Source organism: Cryptomeria japonica, chromosome 10 (genome assembly GCF_030272615.1).
Source record: "Cryptomeria japonica chromosome 10, Sugi_1.0, whole genome shotgun sequence".
Classification (NCBI taxonomy): domain Eukaryota; kingdom Viridiplantae; phylum Streptophyta; class Pinopsida; order Cupressales; family Cupressaceae; genus Cryptomeria; species Cryptomeria japonica.
Genome location: NC_081414.1, coordinates 447,454,457 through 447,477,187, shown reverse-complemented (window position 1 = coordinate 447,477,187; position 22,731 = coordinate 447,454,457). Strand labels below are relative to the sequence as shown.

General features: G+C 35.7%; 1 protein-coding gene across 7 annotated transcripts in view; it reads left to right on the top strand.

Annotated features, from left to right (window-relative positions):
- The window catches only part of LOC131067540 (probable histone-arginine methyltransferase CARM1), a 253,344-nt gene that overhangs the window by 69,069 nt on the left and 161,544 nt on the right, over window positions 1-22,731 (top strand). For all 7 annotated transcript variants that reach the window (XR_009111832.2, XR_009111833.2, XR_009111834.2 and 4 more), the window contains exons 4-7: window positions 10,417-10,566; window positions 10,777-10,880; window positions 14,516-14,614; window positions 14,753-14,822. Coding sequence is in view for 4 of the 7 variants with exons in the window: in XM_058002590.2 (XP_057858573.2) it covers window positions 10,417-10,566; window positions 10,777-10,880; window positions 14,516-14,614; window positions 14,753-14,822 (423 nt within the window). In the remaining 3 variants the exon portion in view is untranslated. The remainder of the gene's footprint in view (window positions 1-10,416; window positions 10,567-10,776; window positions 10,881-14,515; window positions 14,615-14,752; window positions 14,823-22,731) is intronic.

Sequence of the window (22,731 nt, the reverse complement as noted above, 5' to 3'; positions counted from 1 at the left end):
GTTGCGAAGTCATTCCCTTGTCTTCCTCACTTCGGGAGTTCGAGCTTCCGAAATCTCTGGACTTCCTTCCGACTGGCGACACTTCCAGATGGCGTGAACAGCACAAAAGGCTTTTAATGCTCCGACAGTTTTGGTGACTTGTTCACTTTCTTTTGTGGAGCCACAAGGGTGCATTAAATGTTTTTGGCAGGATTTCCATCAAGGGAGGTATGGGGCCATGCTTGGTGACTTATGTCATGTCTGATTTTGGAAGGTTAGTCAATCCACCTTCTTAGAATTGCCCCTTGTGGGTATGGCTAGGTTGCTTGCATGTCCAAGTCAAGTGCATGCACTTCTCTGCACTTCGAGACTGACATGTAGGGGTCATGATCACTCCTGTAACCATTTTTCTATATAAAGGTTGTTAAGCCTCATTGTAAAGGGTTCTCTCCCTGCTGGCTTGACTCTCCCACTTCTCTTGTATTTATCTTGCATTTATGCAACTGTAAGTTTGACCATTGGCCTTATAATTAACTGAAAATCACCATTCTTGCCTTCTTTCAACCTATGCATGCTGTGTATGTTTTCTTACTTTCATCATAGGTGTATGTCTTGTGGCTTTTCTCTCCATATATGCTGTGTTAACTTGTTTTCTTAGTGTGACTTGTGGGAATCCTTCTCCCCTCATGACACTCAACGAATTCTAACCTCCATACATGCATTGGAGTCACTCATGCAACTGAAGTTTGTGCATCTCTTGGGTGTTTCAGTTAATTCTTTGTATCATCTCGGTGGGGAGAGGAACAATCTCTTCTTGGTGCATCACCTCCTTTTATTTTAAGCATTTCTCTCTTCCCCTTACCTTTGCAAGTTGTTAGGATAGGCTTAGGAGTCAGTTTTGAAGTGTTGAGTTGGTTCAACACCTACACCTAGATTGAGAAGGAAGCCGGCCTTCTTTGGAGATTCAACCCCCTTGCGCAAGGTCCCACACTTCAGGGTTGTTTCCATGTTTCACAAGGTTGCTGAGTTGATAGCTCATTAAGGGTGCAAGCTTTTGTGATAACAGTATGCATAAGGCCAACTTGTTCTTGAGCATGTGATGCACTGAAACAATTGTGCACAAGGTCCTAAATATGCTATCCTTTGTGCATTTAACCTCCTAAAATCCGTTCATAGGTAGATGCATAGTCGTCCTTCCCTAAAGGAAAATTCAAATTTTAAAAGACAAATCAACATACCTGAGATAGCTGACTTAGTGTTGCATTCAATCAATTCAAATTCAAACATTTATAGATGCAAGTCTGCCTGATTGGGGAAGGATAAATTCAAGGGTGATGAATGTAGCAGGCATTCATCCATTTCAAACACCACTCCTATTCAGTTTAAGGCGAATTGCAGCAGACAGAGAAGCAAAGCTATGAATTTGTGGAACGAAATTCAGATCAGACCTGATTTCAAGGACTAATTCCATCAATAGATTGTTATTTCCCAGATTTGAATTGATCTTTGAAAGCACAATTATTGTTTTATTTGCATGATTCTTGCTTCATTGTGTTTGTCTTCCAGGTTATGATAGGAGGATGGAAAGCTGATAAAGAGTGGATTTCATTAGGAAGTTGAAGGACTACATTGCAAGGTGAATCAACATCAAGGAGGACTCACCCATCAGCATCAACGTTCATCAAGATTCAATCACACGAAGAGGGTGGATCAGACTATTACTATGCACTTATAGAGCTGATTGAAGGAGATTCACCACCTAAAACAGAGTTGGAGTTTGATGCAAAGGCAAAGGGAAGCTCATGGGATGATGAAGAAGAATGAAGCAAGTGCAACATGAAAATGACCTCACTATTTAAGGAGAAGGATCAATATATCACATTGATAATGAAGGAAATGTTCTAATAATCTTGAATTTACTTCGGAAATCCAAGATTCAAAGCCAGTACAACAAGGAGGTAATCCCGGTTAAGTACATCATGCACAAGAAGATTAAGTGTAGACATTGCGAAATTAGGATCAAACATCGTTAGCCAGAAGAACAAGGTGAATTCCCAAACACAGACGAAATTTCCAAACAAGAAGGTGAAATGCAAGCGCGTTCAAAGAATAAAGATAGTTTCAGAAGAGTTACTCAAAGCTAGAGGACTTGATCACAAAGATGATAGAATTTTGGAATATGACCAATCATCGTCACATCGGGCTTGGAAATGTTGAGTATCAAGAAATATTGCCCCAACACAAAGACTTTTTTGTACATTTCATGAAATATTATTCCATGTACGTAACTTATTTTCTCATTTGTTCACATTAAAAGGACATGTGTCCTAAATGATGTAATTTTTCATTGGTCGTGTGGAGTTAGTCGTAAGTAACCCTAATTAGGGTTTCATCATGTAATATCGGGCATTGATTTGAATCAATCTGAACCATTGAATTGTAAATGAGACTTCTATATAAGGTTCAAACTTCTCATTTGTAAAGGTCAATAGAGAATAGTTAGTGAATAGAAAGTAGAAATAGAGTAGGAGGAAACTCAAAGTTGTTGCTAAGACATGTTGAAATTAATATGTTGAAATTAATACATGATTTTCATTGAAGCATGGTGGATCTTTATGTGTTATTTCTACATTTGGATGGTTTCTTGGTACTTAAATTTAGTTGAAGTTCATTGATTATACTTTTTGTGGTTTGCTGATTGTAAGCTACAGTGTAAAGTTAGCCTAAACCTCATTGGTGCAACAGTTCGATTGTGAATGTTCATTTAGATTGCACTTGTATTGGGTATTTGAATGAATGGTTCGCCATATGAAAATCTTTCATTGCCTTTGGAGATCACACCAGTGTTGTGTAGTTGTCATGACGAAGCAAAGCTTGGTTTGAAGGAGTTAGTCTATCAAAGCATAATTCTTTATCATCATTGTTCTTAGGATTAGCATAGAGTTTCTAAGTCCTTTCCCTTTTGTTTTTTATTCTCAACGTCGCTTAGTTCCATTTTCCATTTGTGTTCGTAAGCATGAGTCCCTTTGTGATTACCAGCAATATCACATCACATACACTGAGTTTATCCAGAACTTAAAGCTGATTGTTCGCATTGTAAACCTTGGAGTTGCCTTATCTGATCACATCGTTTAGCATATGAGGTTTCTTTGTTCAAGAGAGGATAGAATACTTAGTATTTTATTTTGTGTCCTAGGTGTCCTAAAAAATACATCAACAGTTTCTAGTTTTGTGCAATGTTTACTCTCTGGGGTTCTTTTCCTCCCCTTCTTTGCTATATATACTAGTTTCTCGATTGCTTTTGTTGGTGATGCCTTGTTGTCTTGTATCTCTTTGCTTTTGTTCTTCCCATCCGTGCCACCTTTCTAGGTTTCTCTTGCTAGAAATTTCTATTTTAAACTGCTGTACTCGAGTCTCATTGGCCTACTTTTGGTCATGCATGGACATTAGCATAGTTTCTTTTTCCTTCCACATTTTTTTTTAATTGAAAATGTTGTAGATGGAGTTTTTGAATGATTAAAGGGTAATCTTGTTGATTACAATTACAAGAGGTTTTGGTTTCCAAATACAAGCATTTTTAACTCTGTCAATAGAAGGGATGGTACTAAACACAATCAAGTATTTTTTTATTAAATCAGAAACAATTGAAAATATGACCCAAAATGAAATTCCGAAAATAATTCAATTGCGTATCAACAACCCATTTAGAAGTATGTTGACAAACATAATTCATGGGTGTAGGTGATCAATGAAAAAAAAAAAAACTCTCCTATGTTGAATTGAATTTTGTATAAAAATTCAGTGAGAAATAACCTAAGCCAAAGAATTTAAACTTTGAATTCTTGGCCTCCCATAGTCCATTGATTTAACATGCAGGTCATGTTTGCTTACATGAAGTGGTTGACCATAGTTGCATAATTTTTACTTGGTAGTAAAGGAGGAAACCAAAATATATGTTTTTTTACCCCAAATTATAGGGATTTAATAGAAAGTTCAAAAATGCTGAAAGAAGTAGAAAAAAAGAGAATATGGATTTCTTTTCAAAATTTAGAGTCAATGTAATTGCATAAAGATAGAGAGAGTGAAGGAAAATGAGAGTTATATCTTGAATTTTTAACATATAAATTTTCATTAATTTTCAGATTGTTAATTGCATTACACAATGCATTGAATATTACTATTTAGTAACATAATACATGTATATTGTTTGACTTCAAAATTTGAACTAAAGTGTTTTGCTATCTAACTTTCTAAGTAAAATGTACAAGATAAGGAAAATGAGAGTTATATCTTGAATTTTTAACATATAAATTTTCATTAATTTTCAGATTGTTAATTGCATTACACAATGCATTGAATATTACTATTTAGTAACATAATACATGTATATTGTTTGACTTCAAAATTTGAACTAAAGTGTTTTGCTATCTAACTTTCTAAGTAAAATGTACAAGATAACAAAAGATGGAGTGAACCAATGACTTGTTGCTGCAAAGTAGTCTACACTATAGTCTTGAAGGTCTAGGTTTATGTTTTGATATGTTTGAAGGTTTTTTCCTTGTCACTCCTAGAAGAAAACTTTATCACTCTTGCCTCATGATATACCTATATCTGCAATGCTGAAACACACATTATAACTCATATCCCTATACACGTAAAGTTAAATGGGAATGTACTCTAGAGGATATAGACATGGTAGGCGATTGGACATTGGAATTTTGCATTAGATTTATATTTCTATGGCAAATAACTCAAAGAAGATAGGGAGAGAAGAAGAGCGGATAAATAGTGTGAACCTCTATAGCGCTCAAATTTATCTTTGGGCCATTACTTACTAAGATGTGAGAGGATAAGATTGTTGAATGACATTCTTGATGCACTATAGAGATGCTCAAAAAAGAATATTTTGTTTCTGTGTATATCAAATTACTTGCAATGATAGTACATTACATCAATTGCTAAAAAACCAGTAACATAAATGCTAAATATTGAACAATATTAAGTTTTTAAAATTATTGTTAGGGCTGTTTTGCTAACAAAATTACTAACCCTAACTCTAGATAATGATAATAGTAGATTTTAAGACAAACCTTTGCGCTTAAAAAATTTCACCCTAGCCCTAAATGCTATTTACTTTTTGCATTTTGGGCTAGGGCTAAGGCATATAAAGAACCTACCGATAACTCTAAACAATGAAAAAATTTCATCATTTATGGTTAGTGTTAGGACATATCCTAACTTTATTGACTAGACCCATTTGAGTTTGAATATCCTTACCTTGCATTATTTATTGTCATTGAGTCTTGACAATCAGGTACGATAATTTAAGTCAAGTGATGCTTTTGGCTCTTGGAATTTTGTCCATTTAATTTGTGGTGGCCTTTGGTTGAAGAATTTATTATGTTACTTTAGATCAGCACTCTAGATATGTGGTTTGTGGTCATAATGTAGTGCCCCTTGTTCGGGCAAACCTTTCTAGCAGCTTGTTTCTTATCTCAAATGTGTTCATCGTTTAGTTGCAAGTACTGATCTTTATGTTTAATTTGAGATGGCTAGGTGGTATGCCTAATGTGGTGTTATTTTTCAATGTAATTTAAATGCATTTTGTTGGATTTGCCATGCATATACCGAGAATCAGATGTGTTTTTAAGCTAGGCCTAGAGGATATTGGGTTTCATGGCATTGGTCAATGGTAAAAAATTAAGTGTGATTTATGGGAATTGTCTTTTAATGTGCGAGTCAAATTGGTCTTTTGATTCTTAATGGTCTCCCATGTTTTCTATATTTCTAGGGACATGGGCTTTCTTTTATCACATCTGGTTTGCATGCAAATTGTGACAACCGAACAAGGAAGTGTTAGTTAACTAGCCCATCAATTAGGCTTAGTAGCTAATTGCTGAATCGAGGTGACTTAACTCCATAGGAAACCTTGTTAGACATGTTAGAAGGTGTTAGAATGCTAGGAAAGGAAACAATTAACATCTCAAGATTTGTGCAACTTCCCTACTATTTCAAAAGATGCATATGCTTATTAAAGACTCATCACCCAAGACATTAAAAATAATCATCAATTAGTAACCATCACTTGAACGTCAAACATTTTATTCATATCAACAATAGATTACAATATATAGAGTAGTGACTTAGTTAGACTAAGATCATGTAGGTACTGATATTACCTAAATCCTGTTTGAGCTAAACACAATTACATCTCATACTATAACACCTCTAAGGCAATGTAAAAATCTCCTTTACCTTTGTACTCTGTTCATCCACCTTTGTCTCATATATCTCTTTCTCATCCCCTTTCTCAAGCTTCCTTCTTTTAGTGCTCTATTCATCCATGCATGTGTTAGACAATTGTTCTTGGAATACATGGCTAGGAGTCATCCTTGAAGTGCTTGGTTGAGTTCTCTTGTTGATACCCTTGGTTGTGGTTCATCTTGATATTTTCATGGTGGTTTTCTCTGTTTACATCACCAATGTGCATGCATTTTTGTTTTGCTTGGATAGATGCTTTCCTTAGGTCATTTCAACCATAGTTAAAAAACTCGTGGACTCACCACGGACTCGCCACAGACTCGCGAGTGCAGTGGCGCCACGAGTTGACTCGCCACAAACTCGTGAGGTGAGTCCTGTCGAGTCTTTATGGAAGACTTGCGAGTCTTTCTAATTGACTCGCGCGAGTCTTTCGCTTGGAGTCGCGAGTCTTTTGACTAGACTCGTGCAACCCAAAAAACACGTAAAAAATTATCTAAATCTTTTTTTTTTCAAGTTAGTCTCATTCTCTTCATCAGAATATATTCATGAAATATAACATTTAAGTATAAGAAAGGAAAAAGATTCTTAAGTTATATTTCATGTATATATTGGCAAGATGTTTGAGAGTGGTTTCAGATCTGTAGGAATTTTAATGCAAATTCTAGGTTTTAGAAGATCTTTTAAATTTTTAGATAGTCAAATTTCAGTAATCAGTAGGCTCCTATTAGCATTCTCTCGCCCTCTCTATCTCACTTTAGCTGCCTCGAATTTTAGACCCAATTATCTCCCTATCACTCTTCCTCTATCCCCTCTCTACCACTCTCTATCTTAGTCTCTCCTCTCTCCCCTAAGATCTAGACCTATCATTATATGTAATTTTGTAAACATTTATAAACTTATGCTGCTATGATAGATTTTAAAGTTTGAAACTATGAGTATGAATGATGAAATTTCAAATATTGAGTGTTTGGAGATCATATGACGTGTGTAATGTTTCAATTATGGCTCTTATGTTCTCTAAATGCATTAATTTCTTTTTTTTTTTTGTAAAAGTACGGTTTTTTTTTTTGCCGAGTCCTTGCCAAGTCTTTCGCGAGTCTTTCAGGAGTCCGAGTCCAATTTTTTGGTTTGCCGAGTCCGTGGCGAATCCGAGTTTTAAAACTTTGGTTTCAACCTTCTATGTGAACATTCTCTAGACCTAGTGACTTATACACTAAGCTCAACCATCTGGTGTGTTCTCTATAGCTTAGTCTTTTACTTCCCCTAGCCAAATTGTGTGTACCTTGAGCTTCTTGTGCATGTTACCTTTTTTAACACTCCATCCCTAAGGGATTCTCCTCGGATATTCTCTTGGTAGCTCCTCTTTATGTCCTACATCATATTTCTTGGCAAATATTACTTTGAACTAACTTGTTTGTTTGTTCTTAAACAAGTTATTGATTTTGACATGGTGAAAGCATGTGGTAAAACTTGATATCCTGAAAATGCAAAATTAAATCTCACATCTATGAAAGGAAATTTACACTTAGCAGAGTTGCTTGGAAGTGGCCCCCAAACTGGGATTACTCAATGCATCTATAAGTATTATACAACACTGCCCATATACATTCTTTACATTTGGAATATGTTTAAATTGGAAGGTCAACTTTTATGAAGCTCTTGAAGAAGGTGTGGCACAAGACATTCATGGCTAAGGTTGAGAGTACAATGCCATTATTATCATGCAAAGCATGAGAGTAAAGCAATTGTAAGTTTACCTTTTAATAAACAAGTTTTATATCTCTTGATTTGTTTGATAATTAGTGTTCAACTGAACATATAATGAGTCAAGATGGTAGAAATCATGGACTGGAACAGGTACAAATAATGCCTAGAACTTGATTGTGTTAAAGTTAATGGATATCTTGTGGTAGGACTATCTGGTATAGTTTCCATAAGGTCTGTTATATTAAAATTTGTGCTCCCTGGTCATTACAAGTTTGAAATGCAATATTTTATTCTATGTAGCAATACCACCAGTTAGTGTTCTAAAAATATATCTTGAGCAGGTCTGTCATCATGTTTTACAATCCATGCTGCCTTTTTTTGTAGAGTGGAAATTTTTTGTTTGATTCATTCTCTAGATTTTGTGCCAACAAAGTTTGTAAGGATAAGCCTTTAATCAAAGTATTTAATAAATAATATGGTATAATTTAATTGTAATTGTAAAACCTTGTGACAATAGTCTGTCGAAAATCATCTACACAGTATACTATTGGAAGTCTTTATTCTTACAATGACAAAATCATGGATTATGGAAAACATCATCTCTCTAGGCATAATTAAATGTTTGGTTTGATTTGATGAGAGCAATGATCCTCTGGGTTTAATATTTTCATTGCTGATAATTTAACTGTGAAATGCTACACGATTAGATGATGTGTAACTTTTGCATTAATTTAAAAAAAATAATGTTTAAGCAATATGCTGACTGTTTCAGAATGGGTGTCAAATAAATATTGGAATGTTTATCGTCCCCTGACAATGTAGTATATGATTGGCTTAAGCATTTTGTGGCTAGTGGTCACTGATCTGTATGGCACTTAGATAAAGCATGTCAAAGGTGATAGTATTATGTACTATAGCAACACTTACTTGGGCAGTCTTTTAATGACATCAAAGGGGTTAAGATGTGGTAAAGGAGGATCTTCAAATTGTACAATGTTTGTAATAATTTGGAAGTATAATGTTTGCATTTAAAATTTCAAAGTTTAATGATATAATTTATTTTTATTGGTTATAAAGTTATGTTTTTAAATGTTTCAAGGACAATGCATTGCATACGTTTGGAAAAGAAGACGTTGAAATTTGTAATTTTGGAAATGATAAAATATTTTAATAGGATTAAAAAGTTTTGGAAGCTTGGCAAGACTGAGTGAACAGGCTTTATGGGACATAGCTCAATATTTAGATGCAAGAATTTGGGAAATATTGCAAATTGTGGAACTTATGGCGAGTGTTAAATGCCCTGCACACACATACCTACTTCCTCTCTTAAATGTGGTTGCGTTGCAATTGTATCCATTTTATTACACATTTTTTCTGTCATCATTCTTACTTTGTGGAATGGTGCACATTTACTGCCTTTCTGTCATCATTCTGACTTTGTGGAATGGTGCACATTTACTGCCTTTTCTTTAGTTTTAGAAGACCCTGACAGAGATGTCCTGGAAGGTTCAGCTTACAACTTCACCAGGACAATGTGAATAAGCTCAAAAGAATATTTGCACAATACGGCTACTATGCATTATCTTCTACATAGCGTTTTTTTATTTCTATTCAATTATTATTATTTTTGTTTTGATACCCTTAGGAGGTATCCCCATGACCCAGCCCAGCACCCAACCTGCCTTACCTTGGTCTTACTTTTTTTCAAGTTGGGGTCAAGGCGGGGCGAGCTGAGGCGAGACTAATCCTCCGGGGCCACGCGGAGCTCCGTAGGGGACCCACCCTGGGCATGGCTGAGTTAACTGGGTTGGGTACCGGACGAGGCTTGAACCTGTGTCAATTGTCCGTGTCTTTCAACGGCTCGACCAAGCGGTCTACACCCTGGGGTCTATTTGTATTCAAATATTATCCTCTGCACATCCTTTCTTAATTTTGTTTCTTCCTTTTTAGTTATGTTTATGTTGGTTTCTTTTCACTGGACTAGAAAATGGTTTTATCTACTGTTTTACAAGATAAGGTGCGAACTCTGATAGAGCAGAGCTATTTTGAATTTCAGCTTTCACATATTACTGTAGAAACTGATTCTTGAAAAACCTCTTATTATTGTAGCTTTACTGCTTATGTCCATGATGCACTATTTTCTAGGTAATTTTGACTTATTGATATTTACGTATGCATGTAATTCTCAGTTTCCGAAGAGTACATGTTGTACTTTGAGTAATCTTCCTTATGGATTCCACAGAAATGTGACAATAAAGAGACCGAGTAGTAAGCGTATGGTTCAATATTTCGAGTTTAAACAGGAATTTATGCACATTATCAAATTTTATCACATTTCTCCACTAAAAATGCATCAAAACATTTGGGGGATCAATGCCAATAGTTGTTGAGACTTAGTTGATTGAAATAATAGACTTAGTTGATCAAAATGTTATTTCCTTAATATTGATACCTTATGTTATGTTTTAGGGAGGGAGTTGGCTAATGGTTCGTGTGATGCATCTTGGAACCAGAGCAAGTTTGATAAGAAAATTGAGTCGTCTTCTGCTAAAATGTACTTCCATTATTATGGACAGCTTCTTCACCAGCAGAACATGTTACAAGATTATGTGCGCACAGGTACTGGATAAACTTTTTTGGCCATTTAGAACTCATTATTTAGACTACTGAGTTTCATATTATATAATTGAAACTTATTTATTTCAGCTTTGTGCATGTTTATGATCATTTTTTTTAAATAATGGTTTTGGGCATTGTGTCTAATTTATTCTACATTTACATGAGGATTTATTTCTCTATTGAATTCTTATGCATTGCTATCGGTCTCAGGGTCCTACTATGCTGCTGTTATAGAAAATCGTATAGATTTCCAGGGCCGTATTGTAGTGGATGTGGGTGCTGGAAGTGGAATTCTGTCACTTTTTGCTGCTCAGGCATGTACCCCCTAACAGATCAGAAAAGAAATTGTTTTACTTTTGTAGCGTGATGGGAAAGATTGGTTGTATTAAGGAGAATGCATAGAATTGCAAAATTATCTGAGTGTCGGAGGCTCAGAAATTATTACCTTACAGTGGCAATTATTGGTTAAATAGCTTGTTTTCTAATGGTATTGTATGTTAGTACTATCTATGGCTATAAATGAAGATCGAGTTCATAATTTTCCTTACAGTCAACCATGTTAAATTTTCAACCTTTGCTTTTTTGGGGGGTGGGAGGGAGAGAGGGTGGATAATTACATGAAAGTTCTATTGGGTCTCAAACTTGCACAAAAGCAAATAGGAAGATTACAAAGTAAAAAGATGTAAGCTGTAGAAAAGGTAATATATTCAGCATAAATCTACCAGTTAACACCCATAGGACATGAGAAAAGACCAGGTATGCCACCAGTAGCCATACACACGTTCACAAACATCACCATGCAAAACATTCGTCATAGACTCATTCATGACCACAATATATTTAATTTGAAACTCACAGATGCTGCGATACTCCGGATTAGAATATTGAATGCCATGCACCACTTCCTCACGTTTGGCAGCCTTAGATACACACTACGTTTAGAGCATGGGCACTATATACACTAGAGGCTTCTGATGGGCTGTTTGTGTGTGAGACCAGTGAATCTTTTACTACCACATTGATATCGAGCAGATATATTTACTTCTTGATGCCTGTGTTTTGTCTCACTAAGCACCTGCTTCAGAGCCCTAAATTCAGCAATGAAAGCCACCATGGTAGCAACAGTACTCTAAGCAGCACCAACCTCATGTTCCTCTATTGAGAACCCACAAGCTTCATCCTTTCAGATCATATTTGCAGCAGTCAAGCCCTGGCACTATGGTCAGAGACTTTGTCTCTAAATCAAGCTGAAACTCATGAATGATTGATGCCCATGAATGAGCAACACCAGTACCATACACAGTTTCTAGGCTTAAGATATATCTGATCAATGAAACAGGCCCTGCCAAGGGACAATAAAAAATAACCATGCACCTCCTTGTCAAAACCTGCCCCTTAAAATTAGGGTTTCTACCCATAGTTGAACCCCCTGTGAGCCATAACATCAAAGAGACACTGTCCCAACATTTCCACAATGAATCAAACCACAGAGAAACATTGTGTATAACAAAATAAAAATCTCTAACAGTTTAAGATATAAATTGTAACTGTTATTTGCAGCAAGTATCAGATCTGTCACAATGAGAGTCTAACCAGGTGATTGGCAAAATACTCGTAACATGAGGGAGGTGGAATGATGAAATTGCTAACGAATGAAGCCTTAAAAGAAAATATGGAAGACTTTTTGATGCAGGGAAAACATTCAGACACAGGGAATTCCAAACCACAAGCCACTTTTTAAAACCCAATCAAATGTAAAAAACAAATAAACAACATTAGTACATCATGTTGTTTTTGAATAGAGCCTCCAATCCATCTCAGCACAATATTTGATGATTGATCAGTTAGCAAAGCTTAAAAGGGAGACAAATCAATTCCTTGATTGGTTAAAACATCAGCTACTTGGTTAATTTCTCTATCTCTGTAAAATAAAATCATTAAAGTGGGGCCGTATTAGGTGATTGCTCCTTCTCCCAAGCTGTTGCATTTCCAATTTGGATGAGACTTCTTTAATAAACCCAAGATAGCAATCTTGGAATCACCTTTCAATTAGTCTTCTAGATCCTAAAGACGTTCCCAGGGATTAGCATTCAATCACTGGCAACCATTCAAATCAACATGTTTTCCTGGTTCCTGAGCCATCTTTTCATTGATGGATCATTCTCTGATATGTTTGTTTGTTTGGTCTTCTTTATCCTCTCGTCACTTGCTTAGATATTTTTTGTTCTGCATAATCAGATTCCAACCTATGTTTGGCTTTCCCTGCTAAACTGTTCAATCATTTTAATATCATCCTTGACTGCGTTGAGTCCTCATTGCAATGCTTTTGCTTCAGAGTTCCATTTTTGGTCATTAATTTCTGGATATGCCTTTCGTTGGTCTCTGCTTGTACATGTCTGGGGGAGTAAGATTTTTTATGCAATTTCCTGCACATGGTTGGTACTAAAGTCCAAAGCCAGCTTGGTAACCCCTACAATGATATGCTTAGTACAAACTATTTGAGTCCAAATACTTGCTTTTAAGAAAGTGCTACCTTTCAAATAGGTTGTAGGGTTCATGAGTATATTGGCCTTTTCTTACATAATCGTCTCTCCTTTTCATGATAGTAGGTCCTCTACCTAAAGTTTAAAGCTGAATATTCTCTGCTACTTTATATGCCTTTATTGTTGCTATTTGTGGGTTTAATCGGAACTAAATGCTTTCTGAAGTTATATTTCCTTCACTTATCTGCAGTATGTTTTGTTATGTGCTCTCCTGAGTATATTATTCAAATACCCTGATACGAGCTTCTATAACTTGTTCTTATATGCTAAATGATTCTTTTATCTTGACCAAAGCTGTTAAACTGAGTGTGATGATTTGTTGTTGTATGTTCAACTAATTATGGTGAGAGGCATTCTACAATGGCGGCAGGGTACACGGTTTCATGTGGTGACTGTGTACTTACAATCCCAAACAAAGCTGACCCAAAAAAAGTAAAACTTTAACTTAAAAATATAGCGGACATAATTTAAACTTTTAATATATAAATAAAACATATAAATATAAAATAAGTAGAAAACCAAACAAATGCATATTTTAATTTTACTTTGTCTACAGTAAAATGTAAATGTACATTACAAACTATTAAATTTTTATTTAGCAGAGATTTCTTATTCATTTTTAAATATAAGACATCAACTTCTGAAATATATATAAATGCCTGCAAATGAAACTATTAAAAAATAACATGCAAGTATATACTATTTACTACACTTTTCAAAGTAGAAATAAAACTATTGAATTACAGAAATATAATTAGTGAATGGTTGTTTTTAAAAAATGTAAAATTAAAAGTAAGATACAAAAGTAAAATAGCTCTTAAAATAAAAATAAAGTAAATGATGTAAGATAAAATTTAAAATAATTTTTAATGAAAAATATACGTCAAAGTATTTCTGTAGTAAATAAAATAGTTCTAAAGCAAATAAAATAACTCTTATGTAAATAAAGTAGCTTGAACTGATATTTCAAGGCAATTTTTTGATACATGTATTCAAGATATCTATATTAGTTCATAGGAAGAGATGGGCCTCCCTTAGACAAATTATGTGAAACTATTATTGATTCCGGATATGATATTTTGAATCAGTATGTAGACATTTTTAAAATATTTGAAGGCTTTGTGTACACCTACACTTGAATTTAGTATACCTTTTCTTTTTGGGCCCTGTAATATGGTTTCCTCTCCCACTTATCATTTTTTAGATCCAATGTTGCTGTCACATTTTATAAGATAAGGTTTTCTATTTTGCAATGGCTTTAGTCCTGAGGACTGCTTTCTTTCTTTCCATTTAGCAATAATGTGGAGGATTCATTAAAACAATTTGATTTATAAAAGGATCCTTATAATTAGAAGAATCTGATTTACTCCCTCACCATTCTTTCAATGATTTGTATTCTTTCTCAGGCTGGTGCAAAGCATGTCTATGCTGTTGAAGCATCGGATATGGTAGATTACGCACGAAAACTTATTGATGGAAATCCATCTCTGGGTCAGCGAATAACAGTATGTATTATATGTGGTTATTAGTGCTGTGAATTTGCAGCATTATTGTCTCTTTTTTTCTTGCGCCATGTTCTTGGCAAGTGATTGATTCCTAGCATTCTGCATTTAAAATTTGAAATTTGTTGATTTTGATTGCAGGTGATTCAGGGAAAAGTTGAGGAGGTTGAGCTGCCAGAGAAAGCTGATATATTAATATCAGAACCAATGGGTAAGTTTTATTACTACATTGGAAGAAACATGCAAGTTTGTATGGTCAAGAATTGATATCTTGTTTTATAAATTTTCTGTTGTTTCTCTCACTTAGATATGGATGAGGTATATGTCCTTGTTAATTATATATAAACTCTCTTCAAAATTGGTGTTCGTGATCTAACTTTGGAAACATTCTGGCTTGAGTCGTGTTATGATCAACACATCCAAATTTTAAATTTGGACATACCTTAGTTTTGACAAATTTGGGACCATAAAAATAATGGGGTTTTTATGAAATTATAAAGCTTAATTCACATTGTTTGCCATCCTTATATTTTATTTCTTTAACTCTCTGTATGTAACTTATAGTTTTATGCTAATAGCATTCATTTCTTTCAGCCGTTTTCCTACAAGATAGGTGGGTGTCGAATTTATTATAACTTTTTTCAATGTTTGTTAGAATAAATTACAATGTAAATCCAAAGTTTGAATAGCATATATTTCTTCTAGGCTAGAGTTCCATACAGAGATGAGTATGGAGATGCATGGTAGTGAAAATTTTAAGTTTTCACATTCTTTTAGATCCTCTTTATGCGCTCCTGTGTCTTTGAATATATATAAACTTCAGAGTTCCTGATGGAAGTGCAATCCTACCAAGTGTCAAGATTTCAAATTCGGGATTCATCATACATTGTCATTTGCCAACAAAACTCACTTTTGCACTTTATAATTGTTCACACCTTACACACACAAAGGATTTAGGCATTGCAGGATTTGGATAAGCACAGATATTGTACATGGCATGATCCTTCAAAACCATGTTTCTCCAAGGCATTTCAGTTATTGTCCCTCCTTAGAACACTTTGGAAATGGTATGTGCCTGTGCATGGTTCAAATGCTTGATTGAATGCACTCTCTCATAATCAGAATGCTGTCAATATTTCCACTTCTCCTAAGAAGCTTATTTTGAGGAGCAAGAATCAGGTTTTAATCTTTCATCATGTTTCAACATGTGCAGTAATCTTCTATTATGAAAACACATTCAGATATATGTTAGGTAAGAGGTAATTCTAGGAAAGAAATGTTTTCAATCTGTTAGCAATGTAAATGTTACCCCACGTTTTGGGGATGGGGGGATGTGTTTCGGGGATGGGGATGGGGTTAGAGGGAGCCATTTTAGGGGATGGCACTGCTATTAAAATATTAAAAAATTTGAAATATTCATATAAGGCATGCATAATGACAAAGAGACCGTGCAAACACAAAGGGGCAGTGTATTTTCTATATTTGAAATATGGAAAATTTCAAATATTCAGATTTTTTCTTTTGTTAAAATGTAAAAGCCCTATCGTGTCCCATCGTAGCATCCCATCATCCCTGGGATGTTTCAGGGATGGGAACGGCCCCATTTTGGCTGGGGATGTGTCCCCGGGTAACATAGGTCTGAATATTGAATGCAGATTTCTTAGGCCAATTTTTCTATAAGATCCCCATATTCATTCCTAAACTTAATTCTTTGCAAGTATGGGTTAAGTAGTGAGCCTTAGAGATTGTTTTGCATTAAATACTGGAAAACTTGGTTGAGTTGTATACAAATCTTGTGGAGGTTAGGTCTTCCAAACTATAGTTGAAAAACTTGGACTCGGCAATGACTCGGCCGACACAAAATTTTTAAAAACTCGGAACTCTCCAAAAAACTCGGGAAAAAATCGGCAATAACTCAGCAAATTTAGCGAATATTTGAAAATATATAAAATTTAAAAAATAGTCTTCAAAAAGTTACATATTATTGAATTTGTAGAGCATATGACCGATTTCTATCATAATATCATATATAAATCAAAATTAGATACCAATTACATATATGTCGATAAGAATAATCTTTAAAAGATATTAATATAAGTTATAACAATTATTTTCATTTTTTCGAACTTATAAAATATCTATTTGATATTTAACAAAAAGATATATTTCAAATATATTATAAAGATATCCATATTATTTTATTTTTAAAAATAAAAAAAATATAAATTAAATTACACAATTAAATAAATTTTAAAAAAATAAATAAAAAAATATATTTAAAACTAGACTATGTATTCAAAATATGTTCAAATTAACAAAATTAAACCTGATTTTTTAAGAGTCAAATAGTTATAAACACAGAACAATGCGGTTCTCAAAATTAAGTCTTGTTTCAAAACCCTATTCCAACTAAACATGCATGACATTACTGTGAATCTTCATCTTGCAGAGCGGGATGAAGCTAAATGTTCCAGAACAAGTAAATTTAAGAAGCCGTTGCATGCCCTAACTTGCCGTCGTGTGCCCTAACTCGGGGTCACATGCCAATCAGAGGTTGAAACGTCGCTGCAAACAATGATTTTAATCGATTGCCAAGTTTTCATGCCGGTTTTTTGTCCGCGTTTTGGCGATTATTGGTGATTTTTACAGGGTAAACTCACCACGATTTTTAACAAAACCCATCGCCGAGTATATGCGTGAGTGACTCGCGCCTGACTAGGGCTTGCGAGTACTGTGGGTTTTTTCACATACGCGCAGAGTTTTTCATCACTATTGCAAACCATAGTTTGAAAAATTGTAGATAACTCATGAGTAGAGTGAGTACTTAAGAGTCAACTTAAAAAAAATAGAAAATCACTAATTTACTTGCTGCTGAGTCAGTGCACGTTGAAGATGTGGACTTGTGGTGATTGGGTGCAGAAAAACCTTGTCTGAAACACTGGTTTTTTACCTCTGAACCCTTCTAGACTTGCATTTGGTTTTGTTGGGTCCCATAACTGCAGTTCTAATCTTCTAGGAAAGACACTCAACATTCGGGCAGAGGGGAACAAAACTGCACATGTAGAGATGTAGAACATATCAAGTTTCAACAATGACCAACCAGTTTAGAGGCCAATGCATAGCACAGGTTAAATCCTCTTACTCTTTTTGGCTGCTAGGCCGGGGATGGTATTCCTTGAGCCCTTTGTTAGAACATTTAAAGAGAGATGAATAAATACAACTAGGCGCTGACTATCATGCCCTAATGGCAGCCATGGGTGGATTAATAAGACCTCACAATAAGTACATTTGGGACAAGCATCCATATGCAATCTAAGATATGATCAAGTTACAATTCCCATGGATGAAACTCCTTATGCTACATACAAATATGCAACTACTTCCAACATGACTCACTGAATGTGTACTTGTGGCTTACTCACTTAAGATGCATAATAAGTTGCTCCTGACAGTGGAAGGTAGGACAGAAATAACACCAAAACTAGAATAAAATATTCTATTTGAATGATTTAAGAGATGGTAGGTCAGCTAGGGAGACCACTGCAGATCAGTGTATTGATCCAATGGTCAAGTGAGTCACCACAATGCGTTCATCACCTAAACAAGTGCAAATTCCCTATGAAGTTATGACTCCAACTTTCAATTGTAGGCTGGGTTTTATAGGTAATACTTGCAGACCTTTAAATACCTACAAAAGTTTGTATATGGTAAAAATCAAACAGTCCATAACCACTCAATGTAAATCCATATAATGTGCTTAAAGAGAAGTTTAAATATAGCTTGAACAAGTTTACAAACTGCTGCATAGGTTAATCAATCAACATATGTAAGAAACCTGATTTCTATGTGCATGGTCCTTAAAATATTCCCAGAAACGACTATTTTGCAAATATGTAAGCTCAGAAAACTACATGTTGTGACCTAATCACACATTACCCCATTCAAAACAGGGACCCCCTACTTTTTAGGCCCTCTCGCTCTTTTAGTTTTTGTTTTTGGGTCTTTTGGTGGCAATCTCTCCGGTCTCTCTGCTTTGCAAGTGTTTGGGGGCTGAATTGGTCAAGTCTGCTTTTCGTTTGAGCTAATTTGGTTAAGTTTAGAGCTCGTTTTGTCAGTTTTAGGGTTTTTGCCTTCAGTCCTAGATTTTAGGGGTTTCTTTTAGGGTTTTGGAAAAAATTGAGTGTAGATCTGGAATCGGGACTCTTCAAGATACCTCCCAGTAAAATTTGAGCGAATTCTGAGCAACTTTCTATTTTTAGAAAGTTCCTATTTTTTAGGGATTTTATTGCATCCTAGAATGTCTTCATTTTGCCAAAAATCAAACTTACTATTTATAGTAACTCATTCTGTGTCTTGTTTTGGGCTCTAACTCTGACATTTTGAAAAGTTTCTATTTTTGGAAAGTTCATTTGTGACAGGTTCCCGCAAGTAGACGGTGAAGACTGGGCATTCCTGAAGAAATCTGTTTAAATCTGGAAGGTCGGAAAGCAGACAAGATCCATCAAAAGCAACTAAGTGTCGGCATCCATTCCTAAAGGGGAAAGTGATAAAAAATGTTTTAAGTTTGGAGAAATTCACTTCAAAACTCAAAATGGCACTTCAGTTCAGAGGAGATCAAGGGTGGCTAATTCTAGAAGGTTGAAAAGTTAATTTCCATGCCAAGGTGAAATCCACACACAAATTTGGAATAAGGCGCCAAATTCAACTGAGCTTGGAATTCATGAACATTGTAAAAATCCTTCATCACGTGGTTTTAGCGCCCAGGTGTGCAGTTGGGCACCAAATTCAAGTGCTCTTGGAAAAGTTGAAAAACGTGAGAATCCATGCCAAGGTGGAATTAGCGCTCTAGGAGTCAAGTGGGTGCCAAAGTGGAGTCATCATGGAAAAATTGAAGAAGTTCAAAATCCTTGTCAAGTGCAAAATTTTGCCCAAGACATGATTAGGGTGCTAGGAGGGGGTCATCATGGAAAACAAGAAAAAATGTGATTTCCTTGGCCAAGGTAAAAATTCGCTAAGGACCAGGGAGGGGCGCTAAAATGCTCATCCCATGGAATAGTCAAAATCTAGTGAATTCCTCCCTAATGAAGAAATAACGCCCAAAATGGAGGAAAGGCGCCGAAGTTAGGTTGGCAAGGAGAATGGAGAAAGTTCAAAATTCCACACCTAGTAGAGAATAGCGCCCAAGGTGTGGAGGATAAGGCACCAAATAGAGCCAAGCATGGAAAAGTGAAAACAATGAAAAATCCTTCTCTGAGTGGATTTAGCACCCAAACGCCTAGAGGGGCGCTAGAATGATGAGTGCATGGAAAATTCAAAATTAATCAAATTCCTTCCTTCCATGCAAATTGCGCCCATGGAGAAATTAGGTCGCCAAATCCACATGCCTATGGAAAATAATTGAAATTTGAAATTCCTCTGTCAAAAATGAATTCCGCGCCTATGGATAGAACTCTCCAATGCAAAAGGAAAAAAGAGGGTTTGGAATGGAATGGAATGGAAAAAGTAGAAATCCCCTCTGTAAAAATTTTAAAATTTCCATTTTTAGACACCAAATCTCGTTGAATTTCGAAGTTTTTGGCAGATTTGGACTCGTGAGAGAATTCGCCCTCTCCTGGACCCGGGTCCTAAATTTTAGGAAAGTTCCTATAAAATAGGAGATGGCGGAAAAGCATGAAAAATTCCTTCCAGAGCAAGAATAGTCAAGCCATGTGGACAAATAAGGTGAATCTTGAAAGTATCTTCCAATTGCCCTCCCAAATTTGAAAAAATGGAAAGTAATGAGTTGGCGGGGGAATATTTTAAGAATGATGCACAACTCAACGCAATAAAGGAAGGTTCCATTTGCATGATGTAGTGAAAGGGGAAGTATGATGCATAATTAATATAATTGCCAAATTTAATTCCTCCTAACTTAGCAGCACGTTGGAGAAACTCTATATAAGCATGATGTGACAATTCATTTTTCACGTGAAAGTTTTGAGAAGGAAGAGTTGGAGATGAAGTGAAGAAAGTCGTACTTAGAAATTTTTTCACTCTTTTCAAAAAGCTTTTCCAGGATGGCGAAATCAAGCAAGGCGGCTACCATCACCAGACAGGCACAGATAAAAGCAGAGTTGAAGGGATTCCTTCCGGAATCCACGGTGGTGTGTAGATGGAAGGAGATTAGTGATACGAATTTAGGAACATTTAACTTGGCTGCTTTTAGTATCAGGATGTTCGGAACAACAGGGTATCCATCTCCCACAACTGGCAAGATGCTCAGAATTGGAATTGTTGCGGCAACAGGATTTCCTCCTATTCAATGCCCAGACTTGATTCTGGAATGTGCAAAACAGTACAATCTGGAAAGGATGACAATTTCAACATCAAGTGGCAAGCTGTTAGCCACTTTGACTCCAAAATCAATTGTTGAAACCTTCAGAATCCCTTCACATCATTCAATGACTTATCGGACCATGAATGGAGCTAAGGCAATACATGATGCAGGTCCTGACAGATGTGCGGAAACTATTAACAAGCATGGTTGCTGAGGCCTAGATCGCACATCTCCAAAATGCTAAAGACACTCACTATCTTCGAATTCAAACAGGAATATGAGGACCTGATAATGATGCTGAGCAGGATAATGGGGTGTCCATGGATGTTTTTCTACATTGGCGAGGTTATGAATTCCAATGGGTTAGTGGACTGGGCCAGGTTAATTAGCCACTACGTCCATGAACAACTGAAGGATTTGAAAGAAAAGAAGTCCCAGTCCTTCTACATGAGCTCCTATGTAATTTACATGCTTGCAAGGATGGGGGGCTTTGATGGTCTTCTTGGAAAAGGAGTTATGGGCTGTAGACCGACACAGCTGAAAGTTCATGAGAATTATCCTCAGTTGCACCTGTTAATGCATGATAGCTTCGGTAAGATAAATGATTGAATGAGAGATAAATGAAGTCTCTCATTCAATCATTTATCATATCGATAATTATCATAGAAACCTTCAAGCAATTAATTCCTCTTTGATAGCCATTCTACATTTGCATATAAATAACCTATTCAGTTCGATCAAATCCTTAACATTGATAATCATACTATATCATTTGTTTATGTTCATCGATTACTAAATCATGTTCATGCATTCCGATTTGTATCGATTAACATAATTGATAATAATAAATGATTAATCAAACACCGATTATATCGGGTTATATGTGCTCCATTATATATCGAGTGGCATGATAAAGTTTACCGATAGTTATCGGTTGTTAAGTATACACCGAATAGTTATCGGCTGTTAAAGCTAAATACATGTCGATAACTATCGGCTGTTAGTATTATGCAAACACCGATAGTCATCGGGTGTTAAATATAATCATACACCGTTTGGCATACACCGATAGTTATTGCGTGTTAGACATATACAGGTTGGTTAATAAATGCCATGCACTATTATAGCGACGGGGCACGATCAAGTGATGTCTTGATTGGACATGTCCAAAAGACATGGCCGGTCAAGGCATCGCTTGACCGTACCCAGCCCACTATATATGTCAAATGGTATGTGTGAGAATGGAGATCGAAATTTATAAATGCTCCTCTCACCTGCCACATAAAGGAAGATAATTAGATTCATATGATAATTCAGTAATAGATAAAACAAGATAATACTAAGTAGAATATAACTTGCATATTGAATGTAAATTGAACATCATTTACAACACCTCTACAGTACTAATTCTTTCAGGTTGGCGAAGGACACTTTTGCCATGTACTTGAATAGACTTATGTAGAATGAACTTCATACACGAGTGTCACCACAGGCTAGGGCTCTAGTGCAACAATTTGGGGCCACGTTCCTGTTAGGGTTTCAAGCAGATCCGAAGCAAATATGAACTAACAATTATATGCAGATTTAAATACAAAAGATAAAGGAATAAAACAGGACACAGATAACACAGAGATTTAACGTGCTTCACCCAGAATGGGTTACGTCCACCATACACAGCCGTCCAATCTTTCTTATTATCCAGCAAAAATAGTACATCAACCTTACAATGCCTTAAGCATCCCAACCACTTATAACATGCGTTTTTAGGGCAACAATCAGGCTCCACACCGAATAATCTCCCACT